The sequence below is a fragment of the Xiphophorus hellerii genome, chromosome 12 (genome assembly GCF_003331165.1).
Source record: "Xiphophorus hellerii strain 12219 chromosome 12, Xiphophorus_hellerii-4.1, whole genome shotgun sequence".
NCBI lineage: Eukaryota > Metazoa > Chordata > Actinopteri > Cyprinodontiformes > Poeciliidae > Xiphophorus > Xiphophorus hellerii.
In genome coordinates, this window is record NC_045683.1 from 26,699,191 (window position 1) to 26,722,452 (window position 23,262).

At 38.6% G+C, this 23,262-nt stretch overlaps 1 protein-coding gene across 2 annotated transcripts in view; it reads right to left on the reverse strand.

Annotated features, from left to right (window-relative positions):
• The window catches only part of galnt9 (polypeptide N-acetylgalactosaminyltransferase 9), a 118,120-nt gene that overhangs the window by 44,325 nt on the left and 50,533 nt on the right, over nucleotides 1-23,262 (reverse strand). Inside the window, exon 5 of one of the 2 annotated variants that reach the window (XM_032578700.1) lies at nucleotides 6,550-6,747. In XM_032578700.1, the coding sequence (XP_032434591.1) occupies nucleotides 6,550-6,747 (198 nt within the window). Of the gene's footprint in view, nucleotides 1-1,723; nucleotides 1,846-6,549; nucleotides 6,748-23,262 lie in introns of those variants that run through there. The other variant, XM_032578702.1, reaches the window with a different exon arrangement.

Below are 23,262 nucleotides of genomic sequence, written 5' to 3' on the forward strand. Positions count from 1 at the left end.
TCAACTTTTGTCTTTAGACTCGTACATTCTATTTCTGAAGTAAATCTACTGTGTGCAGAAATTGATTGCCTGTACTTTAAATCTTCCAAAAGACAAACAAACAAACAAAACACCCGGTTCCGAATCCAAACTCTAAATTTATGTTTTACAAGCAAATTTCTCTTTTAATGCAATGCAAATCTGCATTGGCTACATCAGCAACACCTTTAACTCACATCATTATTTTTAGATCCCAAGCAATTCAGTAAATAATGTTTACTGTAACATTTATGAATTTTTGATTTGCAAATCAGTGGAAGTAAAATGCATTAGGTTTTTTTTTCCTTAAACAAAACAATTGAAACATTTTAATGCAGTTTAACTAAGACTCAAAAGCTCAAGTTAGGGAAACAAATCTTTCGATTGATCTAATGCAATAATCTGTCATTTATCTGGTTGTATAATACTGGGTTTTTTTGTTTTTTTTTTGTGGTAGATTTGAGCTGGAACACCTAAAATATAAAACAAAATAAACTTGTCTTGGTCAAAAGTCCTGTTCAGGCGGAAATCTGGGAGGTTTATTTATGATGACATTTGTCACCGGCTTTGCTGAGCAACACTGGCCTTTAAACACAGGTCAAGTGTTTGCCTGACAAACCCATTTTGGGGAACATTTTCACTGCTGTCAGAAGGGAAAAGTAAAGGGGTGGGACAAGTCATAAAAGAGTGCAACCCCCCCCAAAAAAAAAATGTGAAGGAAAAAACAAAACAAATGAAACAAACTCCTTACTCTCCTTTTGCCATTTTTTTTTTTTACAATTTAAATAAAACAGCTTCAGCTCAGACAGAAGAATATGGCTTCATATATGTCCCACTTTACTGCAATAAATAAATAAATAAATAAAATCAAATGAGATGTTTTTACTACGCAAGACATTTTCTACACCACAGAGCTTTAAAGGAAGGCAGGGTAAGAGACGGTTTTATTTCCCTCTCAGCTCGATGTTTTGTGCCAACTCTTCCCATTCAGAGGGTTTCAGTCAGAGCCTTTTTACTGGGAGCATTAATACTGTGGAGTGAACAGATATGATCTCCATTCATGTATCTAACATAATTCCTGAACTGAGTTGACCATGCATGTTATTACATAGATGAAGACACTCACAAGTGAACATTTCAGCCTTAGCCAGAGGGACGTGGCGATACTTTTAAGAGCTTCTTGGGGCTGCATTGTGATTTATTGACTCTGTACTAAGAGAGTGCACCGGTTCGTACGCCGCCAGTGGCAAAGTGAAAGAGGCTTTTAAGCTCAGACTTCAGATAAAACACAGTGTGAGCCATCTCTTTGAGTTTTATTTTGAACATCATGGATAAAAAAAAAGGGAAAGACTCAGAAAGTTGAGTTGTATAGCAGAAGCTCCTTTACAAAACTATTGCGGATATGGTGTCAATGGCTTTAAATCGTGGTGTTTATGGTAAATGACGTGTCAAATTAATCTTCCGCGCTCAAATCAGAACACTTCAAAGAGACTGCGGCGCAAAAGTCATGTTAAAATTGAGAGAGCTGCGGTTTACTTCTCCCCCCACTTCCATGCAGTTATACAACTTGATGTAAACAAACTTTTTTCTTTCTTTTTTTTTTTTTGTCAAAAGCTAACACGGCGTATAGTTGCTTTTTATGCCTGCTGACTTACACACTGCATACTTGTGGTTCCTGACATAACGAAAAGAAAGTCTTGCTTACGTTTTAAGCGAGCGACCAGGAAGAGGCTTTCAAGTGTCTCGGTTGCGCAGATAAAACGAAAGACACTCGGCCTTATTCGTCTCGTCCTCTCTCATCCTTTCGACAGGCCACCCGCCTCGCCGCTCCACACTCCACAAACTTCGTGTGAAACCGTCTGGGCAGAGTTTTCGTGGAGTTTTTTTGTGCAGTTTTTTTTCCCACAGTGCATTGTGTTCTGCGTCTTCATTGGCTAAACAGTCTCCGCGCTTCTTCTCTGCCAATAACGTTACGGTAATTTAAATATACGTAAGACAGCTTGCCAAATTTTGGAAAATATTTTTGCCCAGAAGAAAAAAAGAGCGACAACAACAACTACCGATAATAACTATGTTCTTCTCTCGAAAAAACACACCTGCACCACAGGCTTCAGAAGAAAAAGCCACTAGAGAGCGGAGTCAGGCCGCAGCGTCACAGTCAGAGGAACAGTGAAATACGCGAGTCACAATTTGTCCTACTGTACTTCGTATTGATGACTAAAATGATTATTTTACTGTAGTTATTTGTAAGAAAGCGTTCTATTTGTTTAAAAAAATGCTTAGGCCTGAAAACAAGCTTTGTTCTTTGGTTTCAATGTAGAGTATTTAATTATGCTGTATAATAATTGTAAAAAAAAATAAAGGTAACTACTTCACGGATTTCGCCTATCACGGGTTCTTTTCGGAACGCAACCCCCGCGAAACACGAGGGTTCACTGTATAGAGGAAATTTTAAGTAGTGTAAAGTAGTTCCTAGTTCCATGCTGTTCTCATTCTGTTTGATGTGCGAGGTGATCAAAAGCGCAGTATTAAGGCAATTCCCCCTTACTAGAGCCAATTAACTGAAGCCAATTATGTGAATAACTAGAGCCATCTGTTCCTCCTGAAAAAAGAAAAAGAAAAGAAAAACAGAGGCTAAACTCCATACATCTGAAGTGGCTTCAAGAATCACCTCTTAATTTGCTCGTTCTGAGCTGAGATGTTACAGCAGCAATCTGAAAGCAGAGGATCAATTAGCTAAAGGAAAAGAAATAAGGAGTTACTCTGACAAAACGAAAAAAGGTAGTTGCTATGCTAGGCTATGCATGAGGGTAGTAACTTGAATGAAAACCTTAAAAAAGTTAGTTGTAAAAAAAAAAGTGACTTTTGTTGGTGTTGAGGTGTTTTACTGATTCACCGTCACATGGTTTGGTTCTTTTTGGAGTGCAGATGGTGAGCTTGCAGGGGTCTCCCATGTCCTGATACTTGCTCATACTTCTTGCAGTATAGCAGCAACATGAATCATCTAAAATTGAGATGCATCATTCATAATTTTGTAGCTGGATTCTGAACTCTTTGATCTGCTGATACCACTTCTTTTTTTTCTCCCTTCACACAGCCAATGTGCCGCCAGTTGCAATAATGTCCATTTATTGCAATAGGTTGGAAAATGGCGAATACGGTTAAAGCAAATATGATAAACCATACCCATGTCAAACTGTGAATGTAATATAAGCTAAAACACCATTTGTGATATTGTTATTGTTATTCATTTATCTATTTTTGCATATTTTCAGCAACACGGGGATATTTTCAGCTCCTCTCTATAACTTCCCTTCCGTTGTCCTTGAATGGAACTTATTATATATATATATTTTTTTCTTTACGATGAATTCAAAATAATCAACAAATGTGCTAAATTTAGAAATTGGGACAAAAACAACATTCATTTATCATCACATGTGCTGAATTGTTCAATCATCTAATAATTCATTGTTAAAACAGAGCAGCCTTAACAAGCCTTTCTATGGCTGATCAAGACCATGGATGATGTCACAAGGTGTGTGAAGGAAAGCAGTTAGCGTTAGCATTAAAATTGTACTTTTGTATTATTTCAGAAACTAATTTAAAATGTAATTAACATCTTATGTTATTGGTTAGAGTGGTTGTCATTACTACATGTTATGCTTTAAAAAGAAAAGCTACAAACACTTTTAAATCCAGCATTTTCCGTAAGAGATCAAGAATTTCCGCTCAAAAGGATCAAACAAAGCAACATTGTTGTGATGTCTTCCACCTTCTTGTGATCTGCTGAAGTCCAGCGCTTTGTTTAGCAATGTAAAACAGCTAGCATATTGCTTTACGAAAGGTGTCGGTTCAAGAAACTTCTTACAGTTTTCACGATTCCTCCTTTTTCTTTTTTTTTTATTAACAACTTACGTACTTGTACAGAAAATGGGTGATAATTTTACCTGCAGCAACAACTTCCACACCTAAGGGTGTTGTAACTAAACAATGAAACAAAGCAGCTGACTTCTGGCTTGTTTTCAGCTGTAGTTTTAAGCTGAATGACATCTTGAAGTAAAAATGTGCAGGGAATGTTGACCTTAGCAATATATATATATATATATATATATATATATAGGCTGACCTATATAGCTAAGGTCAGGTATATATATATACTGTATATATAGACGAATTGACGCTGTATTGGCCGCAAAAGGAGGCCCTACACCATAGTAATAAGTTATTGTGGTCTAAAACCAGGTGTTTCAGTTTCATTGTCCAACCCCTGTATACGTATATACTGTATATATATAAGATGCACAGAACTGGTCCAATTTAGCCATGAAACCTCCCACACTAAGGGACACTGAAAAGTTCTGTGCATCTTTTCAAAAATGATTTTGGACTCTCTCATTTTGGCCGTACAAGAATGGTACACATAAACACACTTTTCTTTTCCACTTGGAAAACTGTTATCATTCTTCTTAAGTTGAGTGTTTCCTATTTGCCCCCGCTAGAAAATACACTTGGTTGCCATCTCTACAATATTTCCGTTCTGTCGTCTCCCAATATTTCCGTTTTAACGTGCCATCAATAATCACAGCAGTTGCAGATGAAAGCCTTTGTCCGTCTCTGTCACGTCTCCGAAATGGTTTCAATCTCCTGTCCTCTCAGAAAGTGACAGCTTTGCACATTCTGGCATCCTTTTGCAATTTTTTTTTTTTGTGTGTGTGATTCAATCCCTCTAAACCAAAAAAAAAAAAAAGAAGCCTGCTAGAGTGACCTCTGAGGATGACAGAGCTTCTGTCACTGATGGACACAGACCCTGAGAAAACGAGCGGCATAGCGATTTCCAATAGAAATCCACACAGCCGACACACTTCAGCCGGCCCCCGAGGCGATCCGTCTGCTGGTAGCCGATTGTCAACAGGGGAAACGACCCGACTCTGTGGCGTCTGAAACTCCTCTTGTGCCGCTTGTGCACCACATGCCAAGCGGCCGACACTCAGTGATGTCTTGTTTTTACGAAGCTTTGAAGAGACGCACGACACTTTGCTCCACGCACCAAACTGTCATCAGCTTCTGAGAAGAGGAGGCGTGTGTGGACAAACTGTGGTCAGTCGATAAAACTAGCTTGAAGTTTTCTTCTTGTTTTTCTTGTTCAAAATTAAAAGGCCAATGTTTTGTTTATTTGCAATAATGAAATAATCTCAGAGGATAATCATTGGAATGTATGTTATTGTAATTTAGATGCTAGTACTGGAAACCTTACTTGATACTCCAGTAACAGATCAAACAGCACGAAACCTTTGACCTCCTCAGTCCTTTTTTTTATATATACAGTTGTGGCTCCTGCAAATTAGACTTCTTTGTGCTTTGTCCATTTATACCAGCTTGCTCTCTCAAAAAAAATGGGGTGTTTTTGCTTTTGCCATAAACTCAAATGCTTCAGATCATACAAATTGGATTTTCTAATGAAGATAATCTGAGTAAATGCATAAATTATGACTTTTAATAGAACAGGGAAGAGCTATCCAAACAAACCTCGCTCTATGCGAAAAAGAGAAATTGCTTCCTGCACCTAATAACTGGTAATTGGACATTCCTGCCGACAATGCGTAGAACTATTGTTCTGGGTTTGTGGCCTTTTCCAGACTGATAGGAACCTGTGACTTTGATTCTCACCTGTTTCTGAATTTCTTATGTTATACTGCCAGACAGCCCAGGTTATCTTTGCCATTTATTACATTTTGTTTGATAATGAAACAAAATGTAACGGGGAGGATAATTTTTTTACAGTACTGAATACTTGTTTTTTATTTTTTTCTAACAAAAAGGAACATCATTTATTCTGTATTCTGCAAATGACTAAACAACATAACCACATTCAGATACTGTAAGTGGATCATCAGTAATATGAGCAGTAATCTCATATTACTGCTTCCTCATGTTATACTGTCAGGTGATAGTTTTAACATATATGCAAACAACATTTTTTTTTAATAAATGTTACATACTGCAAGTTCAAGTTTCTTGGCAGTCCTTAGGGTGTCTCAAAGAAACATCACTTCACATAAGAACTCTTTGATGTAACTTTTTTAACAGTTTTGAATCCATAACCTTTTAAAACGTTATAGTACCTAGATGGCGATAACTAGTCACTGCAGTCCTTCTTCTCACACAGGGAAGTTTGTACTTTCTCTACTGTATTTCTTATGGACCAAATCTTCTGGATTGCATCGAAATATTCTATGTCCTCTGGCTGGGGGTTGAAGGTCAAGTGTTGGTGGGGGGTGATGGAACTCACAATTACTCTAATGACACCTCATCAAAAATGGCCTCCTGATCCTGCATCAAAATGAAGACGTTCGTCATATTAATTAGACAGCTTACTACGGGACGGCTTTATTTGTGTGCAGCACACTGAACCACGGATCCCCACAGTTTGATGGCTCTATACATGAATAAGTCATATCCCAAAGCTATCCATATTTCATCAAACATCCTCATCTATAATGGAGGCCGTTCTCCAGCTCATGCCCTCACCTGATGGGGGCCGTCTCATCGCCCTTGTCCAGCCACTCTTGCGGCGGGATGATGTACATGCACCATAAACCCCAGTTGTAGCCGTGGGCGGCGTTGGCATACTGCTGCACCTCGAAGGTGTTGTACTTGATGTTGTCGATGGCGGGGAGAATAATGCGCGTGTGATCCTCCTTCATCCGGGTCAGAATGGGTTCAGCCCTTTGGAAAGGAAGGAGATGACACCATGTTAAGAGCTGACCTGTTTTTAATAACTCATGCAGAAGCTTCATAGCGGTTCGCTGCTCAGGAAGTTACAGTGTGGTGCTTATTTTAGTTCTGCTGTGTAGAGGTTTGGGCTGTTGCAGAGGTGGGGACTCGAGTCACATGACTTGGACTCGAGTCAGACTCGAGTCGTTAAAATCACGACTTGAGACTTGACTTGAAAAAATGCTCAAAGACTCGGACTTGACTTTGACTTTCATGCCATTGACTTGGGACTTGACTCGACTTGAAGCTGTTTACTTGAAAAGACTTGATATTTTTTACTCAAAGTCTTAAAATTTAAAACACATTATTTATAAAGTGGCGTCATTAATTAATTTCACTCATTCCGTATCAATATGCGCAGACCGTCACTATGGTTTTCCTCTCTCCTTATGTATGTATGCGTACGTAGCTGCAGCACAACCAATCAAATTAACAGGATTTGGACGTTTAAAAAAACGCGGCAAAGCTACAGAGCTCAGGAACGAAATACGAAATAACCGCTGGAATATGCTTCCGCGAGTAATTTCTTTTGGCTACGTAGGTTATGAACTTTCGACTAAAAAACGAACTGCAACTTGTAAAACATGCAAGAAGAGAATATCGGATGGAGATGCCACGACGTCCAACTTTGTCCGGCATTTGAGGCTTCACAGAGATCGGTAGGTGGCACTTTTCTTTTGCTGTAAGATAGTTGACTTTAGCTAACTTCGTGTTAGCATGTGTACTCCGGGTTAAATTGGTGATGATTTACCATAAATCCGGTCCTTCAAATGCCTCCACAAATAATGTGCACCGTGTTAGCTCAGGAAGCCGGTGGATAGTGAGCGGGGCTCCGGAACAGAAAGCAGATTCTGGACCTGAACACAGGGAACAGAGTCTCTCTGTCCCATCATGATGATGAGCCGGGTCTAGTATCATCTAAGGATGGTTGGTGTATTTGAAGACATCTACGTTGGGAAATTATATTGACAATATATTGTTTACTGCAGTCAGTGCATTAAGTCAACTGTTTTTGACGTAATGCACTGACCGGCGTGACTGTCACATGTCGCACAGAACCCATTTCCAAGTAGTATAGCTTTGCTGGGAAAAAAAAAAAGACCAAATACAGTGACTGTCCCAAATAAATTTTGTGTTTAGAATATCTGTCCCATATTTACGGAGGACTGAAACTAACATACTTAGAAATAAAAGCAGAAAAATAAATGCACCAGACCTTCCTGAGTTTACTTGTGATAACTTCATTTATACTTATTTCATTTTTTGAAAACTATGATTGTTGTAGTGTTGATGTTTATTTATGAATAGAAGGAGTAAACTGAAGTCAAATGTAATTCATGAAAGGCTGTAATTTATTTTCTGACATCTGTTTACTTCTGACAGATTTGAAGAATACCAGATGAATAAGAGGATCACAAATGAACCTCAAATACATATTTTAAAAAGAACAAATGGTCTAATATTTGAATTTTATGTATAATTGCAAATTATTAAAAAAAAAAAAAAACGACTCGAAATGACTTGAAATTAAAGGTTCCTGACTTGAGACTTGACTCGACTTTGCCTGTCTTTACTTGAGACTTGACTCGGACTTGAGGACAGAGACTTGAGACTTACTTGAGACTTGCAACACAGTGACTTGGTCACACCTCTGGGCTGTTGCTATGACTGCAGACCTTGTAGACAGTCAAGACTGACATGTTGGGTAATGTCAGGGAAGGTTTAAGATGTTTTAAAACAAAGACGAGTAATGAGTACATCTAGATGACTGAATATATTTGCATTAGTCAAGGTTTAGTCACACCGCCTACCACTGTTATAGCAACGCCTGGTTAAGTTGGGTACAAAGTCCTAAAAAGAAAAGTATTATGGCACATTTAAAAAAAAAAAAAAACATGTTGGTTTTGTTTTTGTTTTTACCGTTCAGTTCAATTTAAAAATACTTTATTATTCCCTAAAGGAAATTACCAGTTGCTGTAACTTACATTACTCCCATTTCTTCTACGAGTTATTTTAGAGCACAAGCGTCAAACTCGAGTTTTACTAGATGTCTATAACTTTTTAGATGGCCCTCTAGACTCTACAGGGACACATACATAAAACAGTCAAGATAACACTTTATAAGACACCTTTGAGGACCTTCATAATCTTGATATGGCTCAAAATGAAAATGAGTTTGACACGCCTACAAGAAGGAACTCATGTAGTGATCAATGTTCCAGTGTTTCTGAAGATGCCTCTGACTGAAGATACTATGGTCTAAGACAGTTTGATGAAGATGATGCTCAGTGTTTCCTGCAACGTTCTTCGTTTTGTGAAGAATATGTTTTTTGCATGATGATATCCAGAGGAACACTCTCCAGGACAAGACCTACAGGGTCAAATACTTTCTCTTGAAATCCAAGGAAGTATTTAAGATCACCTCCTTTGTTTTGCTCACATTCAAGACAAGGTAAGTCCACCAGCTCTCTGTCCTCAGCTTTTTGTCCCTCTCTTCTACACCGGATGATGGCAGAGTCATCGGAGTATTTCTGCGGAAATACTGCAGGAAGTCTGAGGTGTAACTAGTGAAAATGAGTCCTGAGAATCTAATCCCCTGTGGTGCTCCTGTGTTTGCTGGCCACCTGGTGAGAAACGCGACCCTTTAGTCTCACAAACTGTGATTTCTTTGTGAGACTGCGGGATGTTGAGTCCAACCTAGCTTTTTTCCCCATTGAACAAATGGGAAGGCTGGCTTTTTGCAACATTTTCAGTGAGAGATGCGACTGTGATAAGCAGTTACTTTTCAGGGGTTTTTTTTTAATTACACATCTTTGCCAGGGGTGCCAATAAATGTGAAGAGCACTTCAGACATCACTGATGAACTTTTGACTATTTCTATTTTTAATATCCTTATCTGATCCCAGGTATCAGCTCATTGTAATGCCAAGCACCGCCCTAACTCTTTACACACGAGTTGTGTGGCCTGACTAATAAATGGAAGAAAATTTAAGTTTCGTACAGCCAGAAATATTATTAATTCATAGAAGAAAAATATTTAACATGCTAAGATTAATGCTAATTTGTGTTGGGACAAAATATCTGTTGAGAAAAAGAGACAACAACAGAGTGAGAGGCAATATGGATGAAACAGTTTGTTGTTTTACTCCTCCTCGAATCTTGCAAGTTCTGAATTATAGGGACAAGAGTGAATTTAATAATTTAATCAAGTAATAAATTGCAATCCTGTACAATCCAATGTCCGTTTCTTAAATAATTCGGATCAGTATAAGAGGTATTGGTAATTTCCGCAGCTTTACAGTAGCAGGGTAAGTAGGAATATAGAAGAAAGAATATTTTCAACACTTCCAAAATGGTTTCTATTCACAACTTAAAAGTCATACAAATATTTTATTTGTAAAAACAAAAAAACATAAGGAAACATATTGTATAGACTAACTAATAAAAAAAAATGGTTTATTTGGCAAACATTCCTTTTAGATTTACATTCTTTGTGAGTTTTTCCCAAAATGACAAAAAAAGAATAAAAATTGGATCACAAAAAAAACCCCTCAGGATATGTATTCATGATTGGACAATAACTTGATTTGCTGAAATCTGAAGAAATTTACCAAGTCAAAGAAAATGTGCCCAGAGTTTAAATGTTAATGGACCCTCAGCACTGTTGGCTCTCTCAGAAAAGTTTGCATAGATGGCTATTCATCAAAGAAGAAAGAAACAGTATTACCTCTGTGGAAATGCTAATTCTACTCTTTTCTCCAAAAGGTTTATTGTACCAGCTCAGCTCACTAAAGCCAGACCTTGAAATACAGTGACAGATGGACGGACCTTTCAGGCATCTGCTAAGTTCCTAAGCTTCAAACCGTTTCCAGCTACACACCCAATCGAACCGTTCTGCAACCAGTCAACTTCCTTATAGCATTCTAATATAAAATCTAACACCTGTAAGCCTCTAACCTGCATCTCTGAAGTTAATTTTTTAAAGAAGCAAAAACTATTTTGAAAGTTGAGAGAACAAAACACACCAATTTGTACATTTGCTTTCTCACCTCGATCTGCTTAAGAAAGTATGCTTTTTTCTTTTTCAAAAGGCTCATCTTCTTTTGAGTTTCTCTTTATTTGGTACATCATTAGTAGTAGCAGCAGTAGGTTTGTTAACTGACCCTTCAGAGGCAATGCTGCAGCACTGTCAGAAATGTGGTGCTTTTGAGAATTAATTATCTACATTTGATGCCTGCGTCTCTTGGTTTCTCGTCAGCATCACAAGCTGTGCAGTAACCTCCTTCAGCTATTTAAAACCACTTCTTAGGCCAAGAATTCATTAAGCTACACAAGTGCTTCTTGCACAAACTAAATTTGTTAAAGCTAATGCTGAAAAACGACCTAGAAACAAACTCCTCTTGCATGGAATATAAACACACAATCAAAAGAAATGGACCCAGTCTGACTTTCTTAATTTTTTTCAATATTCTTCTTCATCCTTATATTATTAAGTGATAACACTTAATGTCTAAGAAAGTTTTATACACACAACAAATCCCCTCCAACCCCCAACTCCTGCAAACAAGGCTGTTTTCCTTCAAAGTCAAAGAGATGTTTGGTTTGTAAGAGTTTTTTTCAGATTGCTTTGTCAACTGCTTCGCCTACCCTGCCCGGCTGGAGAAAGTTAGCTTTTATAAAATGGTCCGTTAGCTGTGTTTTTATTGTTTCTTCCTTTTTCCTTTAAGTGACCTGCCTGTCGAGGTTTTCATTTGTGTTCAGCTTTCGCGATCAAAATAACACCACAATGCACCATACTCTTATCTGTCCCTACTCATAAGAAAAAAATATGGTTCTCCTTAAGCGGAAGGAAAATCTGATGAGTAAGATTATTTGTAGGAAATACAAATGCACAAATGGAAGTACATTATTCCCTTAGATAGATAAAGTTTTCAGTGAATTAGTACAGAGTTATGAAGATGTTGCCAGCTCATGCAGTACAGAGAGAGCAAAGTGCACAAAATTTCTAACCAGCAAGCAGCTGCCTAACGCCCCTCTTGTGCTCTGCATCTTGTTTTAATGCCAATGAAACACTGGATAGCATTATATTAATATCTCACACTGAAACAGAGACAATTTGACCACTCAATAAGTCAGGTTGCCACAGATTTTTTTAAGACATCTTGAACACATCTGCTGCATATTTATTAACACTATTAATAAATATGCGGCAAAAGCAACATACTCTGTCCTGATGGAGTAGAACGCTGTGAACTTCCCACCCTTGACATCAGTGCATTCAATATGCAAATCCAGAAAACATCAAAAGCAAAAACACACTTCAGTAACGTGAAAGGACTTAATGTTCCACCAAATGCCATTTATATCTTCACATTAAGATCTACACAACATGTTTTATCAGCACAGCAAACCCCCGCCTATTCACGGTTCAGTATTGGAGGATTCACCTATTTGTGGATTTTAGTGGAACATTTGCCTATTTGCAGATTGTTTTGTTGAGCATGCCTAAAATATTTGCAAGAACATGCAGGTTGGTAGCTGAAATGCAAATTGCTAGTTGACACACCATTGGCTGGCATTTGCAAAGCAGCCAATCCAAGAGCGACATTTATTCACCTTTGCATTGATTGGCTGTACTCCCAAGAGCGAATACATCAAAGACCGTAAATCTGCTACTGCAGTTGGCTAAAACAATTTCTACTATGTATATTAATGCATCATGAGGTTGATTTGGTGTTTGAACGATTAACGTAGGTAGTCATAAGCATTCTTAGAGCGGATTTAGCGGCTGTGGTGCTAAATCCCTGCGAATCGGGTCCACTGTATACAGGAATCAGTGTGACAGCGGCTTAAAGTTGGACATTACACCTACACCACTGCCATGTATGAACAGGGTTATTAACCATGGTAAGCAGTGGACCAACACTACAGTAAGGGATGTGAAAAGGACATTCACCCCCTAAAAATAAAACATTAATAAAAGTTGTGTCATCTAATCATTGCTAATTTATTGTTTTTATCATTTATAAGTTCCTGATCTCTAATGTAATGTGTTACCACACCAGAAGGAACGGGGTGCCACTGGTCCTAAGCATGATGTTTTCCTAGAGCTGTTTGTCCCTGATCTGGTCTCTCGTGGCAGAATGAGATTCAATGATGAATCTTTTGATGGGAGCAATGAAGCCTCTAAACACGTCATCTGAAACCAGCCTCCCAATCAAGCTAATTGAGGCTCATCAGCAAAAACCTGGTGGCCGGTTCTTCACCAAGTTCTTTTTTGCCAATGGAATCTGCTCACTGTAGTGTAATAAAGCTTTAACGTGATGTGAATTGGGCAGCAGTCTAATTCTGAACCATTTCTTTGTTTTAACACTGAAAGACTTACAAGGGACTTGTAAAGTCATAAATCTACTGCTGCTTCCTTTCTTACCGGTTCTATAAACCGGCTTTAACGATAGAACATTTTTCCGCAACAAAAAGGCATTTTGTTTGCAGTTCAGTCAGTGTCAGACTGCAAATACCTCAGTTAATTACCATAAATTAATATATATATATATATATATATGCTTTAAGGGATTTACATCCTAACATTTTCTACTTCAACATAATGAGAGCAAGGATTCAATTTACTGCTATATATGTTCTTTGTAAATTCTTTGCATTGTAAAGTATTGTATAATGTACACCCATCAACTTGTGAGCAGCTAATGGGCTTCCTGTGCTGGGATGCACGTCAGAAGCGCCACAGTGCATCTTGTCAATCAACACACACTGTTTGGTGCCTTTTAACACACATTAGAGGCATAGTGCTGAGGTGTGAAGAAAAAGGAACAAATACTGGAGTCAAGTCTTGGACAGTTTTATCAAAAGCATCAACACTTCTGAACAGAACCCGTTTGAAAAGCCTCAGAGCTTTAGCCAGATGCAGCTGGTGTTGGTTGTTTTCTTCTTTATTTTTTAGATAAAAATAGAAACAGACTACTTGATGCACATCTGATGCTAGCGATGTTCATTGCCCTTAAAATTTCATGGACAGATTAAACATGTGGGTGTTCTTCTTTTAACAAGTTGAACTGACATATAATCTTGTTTCAGTACAAATGTCTTCTTTCAATTGATTCTCAAACTGTCTATCACATTCGCTTCTTTACTCAAATTGGTGTAGAAAGTTATCTTTCTACGGAAACCCAGCAGATTGCTTTGTGTCGTTGACTTTACAGCCATCCCTCTTACGTCATGAACATGCATAAAGCAACAGTGGAAAGGAAAACTCCCCTTTAACGGGAAGAAGACAGAGCATACACACAAAAAGAAACAGAAGAACTGATGTAGAAACTATTGTCTATGTTACAGAAAAGGAAAGAGTTAATAGAGGGAGAAGAAGAACGTTTAGTTGTTGGCAGCGTTTTCTCGGTCGATGCCCCACCTTCAAGAAGGTATCACAGCTAAACAGAATGCCAGGCTTTTCAAGAGAAAACATAAACTACTGAAATAATAATAAGTTATACAAAATGGAGAGTGGTAGAGGAAGAACGTAGCAGAATGAATGAAAGTGGCCATGTTAGAATTCATCAAGATTTAGGGATAGATAAAGCTAAAAATCATCGGCATAATGATGGAAATCTATCCCATGCTACATATAGACAGCTTAAGAGAATTGGGTCAAGAACCGAACCTTGTGGCACTCCACAAATAACACTGGGGTGTGTAGATGATTTATCACATATATGAACAAATTAGACTCTATCGGACTAATATGAGCTAAACCAGCCAAGTGCTGTTCCCTCGACCCCTTTCTAAGAGAATATTGTGGTCAACTGTGGAAAAAGCAGCACTGAGATCCAACAAAACCAGAACAGACACAAGACCAGGAAGATGAAATATAGGTCTGTAATTTATCAATTCATCTTGTTTGACAGAAAGATTCTTAAGTAAAGGTTTAATTGCAGCTACCTTAAAAGCCTTTGGTACGTATCAATTTTCTAAGGACAGATCAATCTGAAATGGAGTCAATGAGCAAAGAGAACATTTCTCTGAATAATTTAGTTGGGTTTGGGTCCAACATGCAAGCTGAAGGTTAAGATGAAGCTAATAGTTTTGATAAAACAGAAAGTCCTACTAGATCATATAAGTCCAAACATATCAGGTTCTACAGTTTATATTCAGTGCTTCCTCACTTACTATGGATGAAGTAATTACATTCGGGAGGACGCCGGCATTTTTATTTTTCACAAAATCAATTTTATTTATCAAGAACACCATAAAGTCGTTACCGCAGAGAGCAACAGTAGACTATTTTTCCAGGTTAAATATGACTCTTCCAGATCATCTCAGTATCCACAAGCTTAATGAGATGAGAGAAACTCTGGGAATGAGGACACATCTGGTTTTGACAGGCGAGCATGCATCATCTGTCTTTCTATTTGCTATTTCGTCTACATAACACTGAGAGGGTAATTCATCCCCACTGAACCCAATCACTCTCAGTTCCATATTAAAGACTAGGATTTCCCCTCCCTCAAGTAATGACTCACGCAAAACTGAATATTTGATGGCGGTCTCGATTGCTGCTCCCTTCACTGTGCCACACTGAGTATGACACAGCTCTTAAAATAAATAAATTAATAAACTTAAGTAGGTCAGTTGTTGCTAATCAAATGTGCTTGATTAACTTGTCAACCTACATAAGAGCCGGAGTGTTTTGGTCTTGAGCCAGTTGCAAACAATGGCCACAAGGACATTTACACCATTGGCTGGTATGCACTGCTGACAATGCAGGATCAGATGTTAGTTAAAGTGGAACATAAAGAGCAGGGATGATGAGCATCCATTCAATGAGGTCATTTAAATCCAGCTGTCTCCAGCAAATGTAACTCTACCAGCTGTAAAATGGATACCCCAGAGCAAGTGCAGTTGGCAATCATTGGCTTCCTTTCATTGAGGCACTTAATAAAATTAGTAAAGTGAGCATAATTCTCGGGACACTAGTGGTTAACAAATGTGGATTTTCATTTCGCATGTACCATACCAACCTGTTTCAGAAAGTCTGTATTGTTGCACGATGGATATTGATAAATTGATTAAAAGAATTTCTCTCCAAAAAGAAAATCAGGTTTCTAGGTTTAGAAAATTAAAGTGCACTTAACATATTTTAGAAGCAAATACATCTTGAAAATGTTCTAAGAAAAATTTTTTATCCACATATTCACTTTTTTTTTTGGACCCACAGAACAGAAAGCCACAAAGCTCCCATATGGGCTGTAGAATGTGATGCTTTGAGTCTCAGAGCAAAGAAGGGCATTTTAAGCAGAAAACAGAATGTTTTTTAGACAATGAAAGACCTTTCTGCCCTTAATGTGTTGAAGAAATGTGTGGCTTCATATTGACGACACAAATTGGACAGAGTGAGCATTCGTGCTCTCAAAAGGTGCTCTGCGTAGGAAGAGGAGGTTAGCTTTGTGAAAGTAAATTAGTGCGGACAACATTTTGCTTTGGATTGTAGAGCGGTTGGAATCCTCAACCAAAGGATGAGAGAGGAGAGGACACAATATGGTTCATGCCACGGCAACACCAGATACCACAAATGGAGTCATCGACCACACCCTCAAGAAGACCAAGGCCTTCATGCACACAAAGACGAACATGGTCGATTTAAATGATCAAGTAAAAATGTCCATGAACACGACAAGGACATGTTGCAGATATGTCAGACCAATCGGTGGTGCTGTAAAACTTCCACAGAACGACACAAAAACACAAACAACACCATTTTTGTTATTTGTTAGAGTTTGATGTCACTGTTAAAAAGACTCAGGTCGCATGGTCACAGGGAAACATGAAACCAGAGTGTGGACATTTATCCACTCTGGAACCTGGTGCCAAAAATGATCGTTTCTTGTCTCCCAAGATGCCGAATCTGTGTGGACGCACAGCCCAAACAATAAAAAGCTTTCTGCCTCTGTGTGGGCGGGGCCTACGGGTGTTGTTTAATAGCTTAAAGTTTTCACATTTTAATGTTTTTTTTGTGTTCTTTACGTTTAGCTTTGTCAGTGCAAAATATCTTTGGATGCTTTCAGATCATGTGTATCTTTTTACCCATGATGATTAGCTACAGCAGCAACTCATTGTTTCTCAGTCTCCACGCTAAGCAGAGGAGACAGCTGTTGATCTTCTTTAAATGTATGTGAGCATTTTATAAAACTTCATCACAATCAGTGATGTGATGTATTAGCTTGAAGTGACATTTTTTACCTAATCTACATTAAATTGAGATGCTCAGGTGCTTCACTTCATTTCTGCTATGTGTTGCACACCACTACATGGCTAAATGAAAGTGCTAACATGTTAAATCAACAAGAGCTATCCAAACCAGATCGAACGCTGAAAGAATTGCAGGGTTTTACTTTAAAGTGGTCATATGTCACTGGGGTGAATTACAAAAAGATTGGGTTCCGGTGTGTTAGATCTTTAAGCTACTGCTTCTCACAAAATATTTCTCCTGTCTCCTCCTCACTTGCACTAGACACCATGCTCACTTTCACCCCATTATTTCACATTTAAGCTACCTCTGCTTTCACTTTGGGCAGTCATTGTGTTATGCACTGAAGCCAGGAGTTTGTTCATTTGTTCTTGAAATCAGGCATGTAAACGGTCTAAATTGACAAAGTACTCAACCTGTAGTTCATTATGTTGAAAAATATAAAAATGCTACTGATAGCCCTTAAACCAGACATTGACAATGTTTCACTTTTTTAATTTTGAGAAGGCAGCAAGGATGTGATGGTAAAAATCAACCGAGTAAGCAAAATTAGTTGTTTTATTGACTAATTAATTTAAGATTTTACAGTGTAAAGGTCATTACTTACTCATCACAACCTCTTGGTGTGATTTCTCATTGATGTTTTTTCAGCAAAACATTTTAAATATATTCCATAATAACCACAAAATGTTACATTACAGTTTAACATTTAGTAAAAAAGAATTTTTTTTAAATAACTAAAAATAACTAAAGGATTTTTTAGTTATGATTTTTTTGTATCATAAAAAAACTGTTAGTTGGTTTTCATGAAAAACAGCACCAAGGCTTCTCTGCTTTAGACAACTACGAAATGCTAAAAATAAGTCCTGCGAATTGTAATTTTCATTTTCTGAATGCATATGGTAATGGGAGTAATATGGGAAGGGCTTTTAACCATTTTAAATCTTTGCCTGTGCAACCAGCCACTGTAATTTCTGCTGCCAGTCTCACAGAGCGGCTTCGACATGCATATTTAGAGCACATAATAAAACCGGCCGGTCTTTTGCCTCCCATGAAAGAGGCTGAATTTCAAGAAGGTAAAGGGCCCCGCGCAGAATTTCAATTCATTACGGTGTCTGGCTTCACCTGGAGCACATGGCAGCTTCCAGAGGCATAAAACTGGAGAAGGGTCTAGGAGTGCAATGTGAGATTCTGCACTCACTCCAAATGTATTTGCTCAGGAGGTGGTGAGACATTGAACAGTTGCGGAATTATTTTTTTTTGCGTATTATTTTTTTCCTTTCTTTGGATTTGGAGGTCAGCTTAGCCTGAGATCTGAGGATCTCAGAATTGTTGAGGCTTTTTCCATTCACTTCACTCCAGCTGCTCCTGCACAAAGTATGATCGGAGCATAATTCACATTTGCTAAGAATAAAAAAGCTACGTGCCATGAATTGAAAGTATCTCTGCACCACTATGACTACAAGCTCATCTAATATCCCTAAGTAAAATCAAGGCCGATACTGATATTAATATCGGATCGGTGCGTCTCTAATAAAAAAAACAATAAATAAGTAGTATTTGACATCATGATGTGCCAAAAAGTGGATAAAGTTCCAAACTGTGAATGTTTGTTTTTTTGACAAAGCACTCTTCGTTAAAGCTGTGAGAAATATGACATACTCAATAAATACAGGAGGTTGATTTGATCCAGGTTTAGTTTTATAAACTTCAGTTTGTCTTGTTCTCAGATGCTCTTAATGGCTCATAAAGGCAATGGCATGTTTGAAATCCATCAAAGCGTGGCACTTATTAAAACCTCCCTGCAACGGCAATGTTATCTTCAGCGTTACAGTCGGCATGGAGCAGCTCTAACTCCGCTTATCATCAATTGTTAATCGCAGATTCGACTCCAGAAGCCAAATAAATATCAATTTCCCCGCGCTTTCAAACAGCTGCGGCGGTTGACGCTATGGAAATGGTTGGCCCTAATTACGGCGCCTTTACTTCCTCCTAATCTGCTTCTTTACAGCACGCTCCCGTTTAGGGCTCGACAAACAATTGCTGTCGCAGGGCTGAATCATTATCAGGTGTTGGCAGGGACGGACTGGCGGTTGACGCAACACCTCAGTAACCTAAGCTACAGTTTGACACCCTCGTATTATAGCAAAAGCAGAGCTGCGGTATTCAGACTCCGCAGCTGAGAGCCAGCGGCCTCTTAAATCCTCATAAGGCGGCGCGGTGTGAGGGAATGGAACGCTGCTTTCAAACGCACCGTATACGGCACGATGCAATTATGTTTGCCTTAATAATAATGTGAACCAGCGATACGTTTCAGCTGCAAATGTACCCCCCTCTCCCCCCGAACCCCCTGGAGGGGAAGACTTCGCCAATGAATCACAATGCTGCAGCTAGGAGCTGACAGCGCTGTCTCTGGCTCAGTATGCACAGGCAGCGAGTGCAAGGTCATTGAGGGGAGATTCACCACAACATCTCAGCTACCATCCATCTCACTTATCAATGCATGTGCCATGGTGAATAATCATATTATGATAAATAGGTATTCTTCCCGTTCTAACAAACAGGAACTGCAGTTATCACGAGTGAATCTATCTGAATAAAGCAGAAAGTTATTCAGTGTTTGCAGGCATACAGCCTGAGATAAATTCACACACACACACACATATATATATATATTTATACATTTATATCTACGTACACACACGCTCTGATAGAAAAGCACCACAAATGCGCTTCTTGAAGATGCCTGTCATCTCCTCCGTCGCTATATCCTTCCACCCGGCAACGGCACTTGAACAAAGATCACAGCGACGCCGTTCTCGTTTTCTTTGAATTCAGTAAATAAAACCTCACGCAAAAGCAGATCTGAAGGCAGGAAAAGCTATTGCTGCTGGTCGTCGAATAAAAACGAAGATGACTGATAGTCGGCGAGGGTGTGTGTGTCTGCGCAGATTTGTGAGGTTGGCAGCTGGGAGAAAAACAAATACCACGTTGGCAGCAGGTAAAGCTAAGGCCACAGACTGTTCTGGTGATGGGCCAGAGTGAGGAGGGAGATGGGTGGAGACCAATAGCGCTGTGTGGAGGTGAGAGTGCCTATATGGGGGGGAAAGGAAGGAAATGCACGTCTATTTATGGAAAGAACAGATGGGAAAACTGCTGCGGGAACCACACAGATATCAATTATTATCTGTATCATTAGGCAATGATGCAGATTCTCATGTGCGCCGCTTCCTGAGTGGTTGGCATGCAGTGTGTGACCTGCAGGTCGCATTCCAGCCATCAGCCAAGGATCATTAAAACATCCCTCTGCAAGCCACCTTCCCTTCAAATGTTTTTATTTCAGCTAAATAAACTTCAGGAGATTCGTGAGCAGGTCTATCAAGGTGACAGCATTAAATATCGATAAATTATCCCAGAAATTATTGAGATAAACAATAACATTGTTACTTTTGAGACCATTTCACAATAATATATTGATAATGGCAGAATAATGGAAGTCTGCCTTCTCGACGACCAGTAAAGTTTAATTTTGTCCAGAACGCTCCACATTCTAAATATCCAGAATAAAACACAAAAACCAAAGAAAACTCATTAAAAACCCACACAAAATCAAAACCATATGTAAAATGGACTAAAATTGCTCTTCAAAAAATAATAATCAACTGTATGTAAATTATAAAGCTCATTTTAATTTATTATGTGATTTACTTATTAGTAGTTTATTTGTGAGCATCCAAGGACACTATAATGACACGTATGGGAAACCCTTCCAAATAATAGAAATCAAGTGTCTAGTCATTTTTGTGGCCAAAGAAGTAAATAAATAAATAAATTTAAAGAAATTCAAAAAATGAAAATATCAAGAGTCAAGGGATGCAGACAGAGTCTACAAATATTTGTAAAGTAATGGATTGCTCTCAGGGTGTTTGGGAATTCAAGTGGTACCACGACAGGAGTCTTGACCTATCGGCTGATAGGTCAAAGGTCAGCGTTCTGACGGATCCAGGACCAAAATTGTGTACTGGTTGCACTGGTGAACCAAATATTTTCTGTTAGGAACACCACCATAAAGTCAGCCTTGTAGTAAACTCAGCTTTATAACTAAATTCAGAAATTGTGTACCGCTCGGTGTTAGATCTCAGAGCAGGACTTTTACAACTGTTTAAAAATTGGACGTTGACTTACAGTTTACTGTTGCATCTTTAATGTGGAATTGTGAAGGTTTTGCATAAACCAGCCAGAGAGACGTTGAAGAAAATTCAAAATATAATCTTAATTTATTAACAAAAAAAAATCCAAAAATGATAAATTGGGCCCAAACTGAGGTCAACATAACAAAGTACAACTCAGGTGGTAACAGAACAAACTCAAACACAAACTGACCTCACAAACAAGACATGAGGGGAACTTAAATAGTGCATATTTTAACCGGTTTCTAATACTGTGTAAAAAAGGCTTAAGTGGTTACAGGAAACACCCGCAGAATGTGCCATTTGTTTTATCCAATTACTCAATGAATCATCAGAACAACTGATTGATTACTAAGATTATTGTTAGCTGCAACCGCACACTAAAGTTGGAACTGCATTGATTGTGAAGAAACAAACAGCATTTTAATTATTCTATCTTTTAAATGTAAAGATTTATGTCATTTTTGTGGCAGACCTGGTGAAGAAAGGATAAAATAATTTTATATTTTGTTTCAATTTTACCCATCTACTCTGCTAGAAGCAGCGGATCACCCAGAGACTTTTACTGATGTGAGACCCAAGTGTCACAAGCTGCTGTCCTCCTTGATTCCTCCGCTTCTCCCTCCAGCCGCCTCTTCCTCCCGTGTTGAACTCTTGCCTTCCAGGCAGCTTGCAAGGAAACTGCCGCTACACTTTATCTTCAAATACTGACAAGGTGACAAGCGCAAATTAGGTGCCAATTGCATCGATCTCAGCTTGCTGGTAAACTTATGAAACAGGCAGACACAGTGAGATGCCGGGAAGTAATTTCATTCCACCAAAATCAGTGCAGCACCCAGGGATAAAATTACTTTGAGCCAAAATGGTCAGGGCTGCTTGCTGAATGTGCATGTTTTACAGCAACACCTCAATCTGTGGTGCAAGTACCGCTAATGGTACGTAACATGCTTTTCATGGCGTTCTAAAAATGTTGGTATTATCACAAAAAAAAAAAAAGAAGCTGATTATGTTCTGGATTTACAGTGAACCAGAATAAAGTACTGCAACTCCCTGTGGTCCTTACCAGTGATGTCAGTAACTTAGTAACGTGTAACGAGTAATCTAACGCGTTGCTATTTTATACCCAGTAGTCAGAGTTACTTATCAAAATCATTTTGCGTTACTGTGTGTTACTATTTTCTTTCGGATTTTAATTTTATTTCCTCTACGCGTCTTGTTCAGTGATCACCGTTTTTATGCTACAGTATCAGCAGCGACAGAAACGTAAACAATGGAGGGAAGAGGGAGATGCGCATTTTGTTGGTAGAAAAACAGAAACTACTTAAAAGTTTCTGTTGCCAAGTCCGATTATTATAAGCAGCTGTAGGCTTTTTTTTTTTTTTTTAAGTCGCTAGCAAATTTAATGAGTCGCGGGTTGAGCTTTTTGGGCTCATTTTTGAACGTGAAGTTGCTCATTTGGGCTTGGAAATAAGCAGACATAAACACCAGAATGTGTCTGACCTCCAATTAGTTTTAGTCAGGCTCTCCCTGTCCATCATTTCCCGGATGATCCGTCCCGCTGTGTCTTTGTTAATGTCAAGTTAATATATTACCTGTCAATTACGTCGAGCTATCCAGAACATTGGAAACATCGAGACTAATATGAACAGCGCAATAAACGTGAAAACAGCCACGAATGAAAAAGTCCGTAAAATTGTGCAACTAAACGCCATTATAATTATTAATACTAAGATAAGTGTCACAAATCTGTGCAGCAGCCATCTGAATTGTGGAGCCGCAGGAGGAGCGCTGTGCGCTGCGCTCTGACAACAAACGCAGGGCCGTAACGCAGAACCCGGAGGCTGGGGGTGAGGGGGGGTTAAAATCCTTCTTAGAGTTTTCCAGACAATAGTGGAACACACATAATAATGGGGAAACACATAAAACACATAAAAAAAAAAAAAAGCATCTAAAAACCCGCATTTATGTTTGGACCATTGTATAGATAGTGATGTATCAGTTAGAGCTTGACATGGTGTT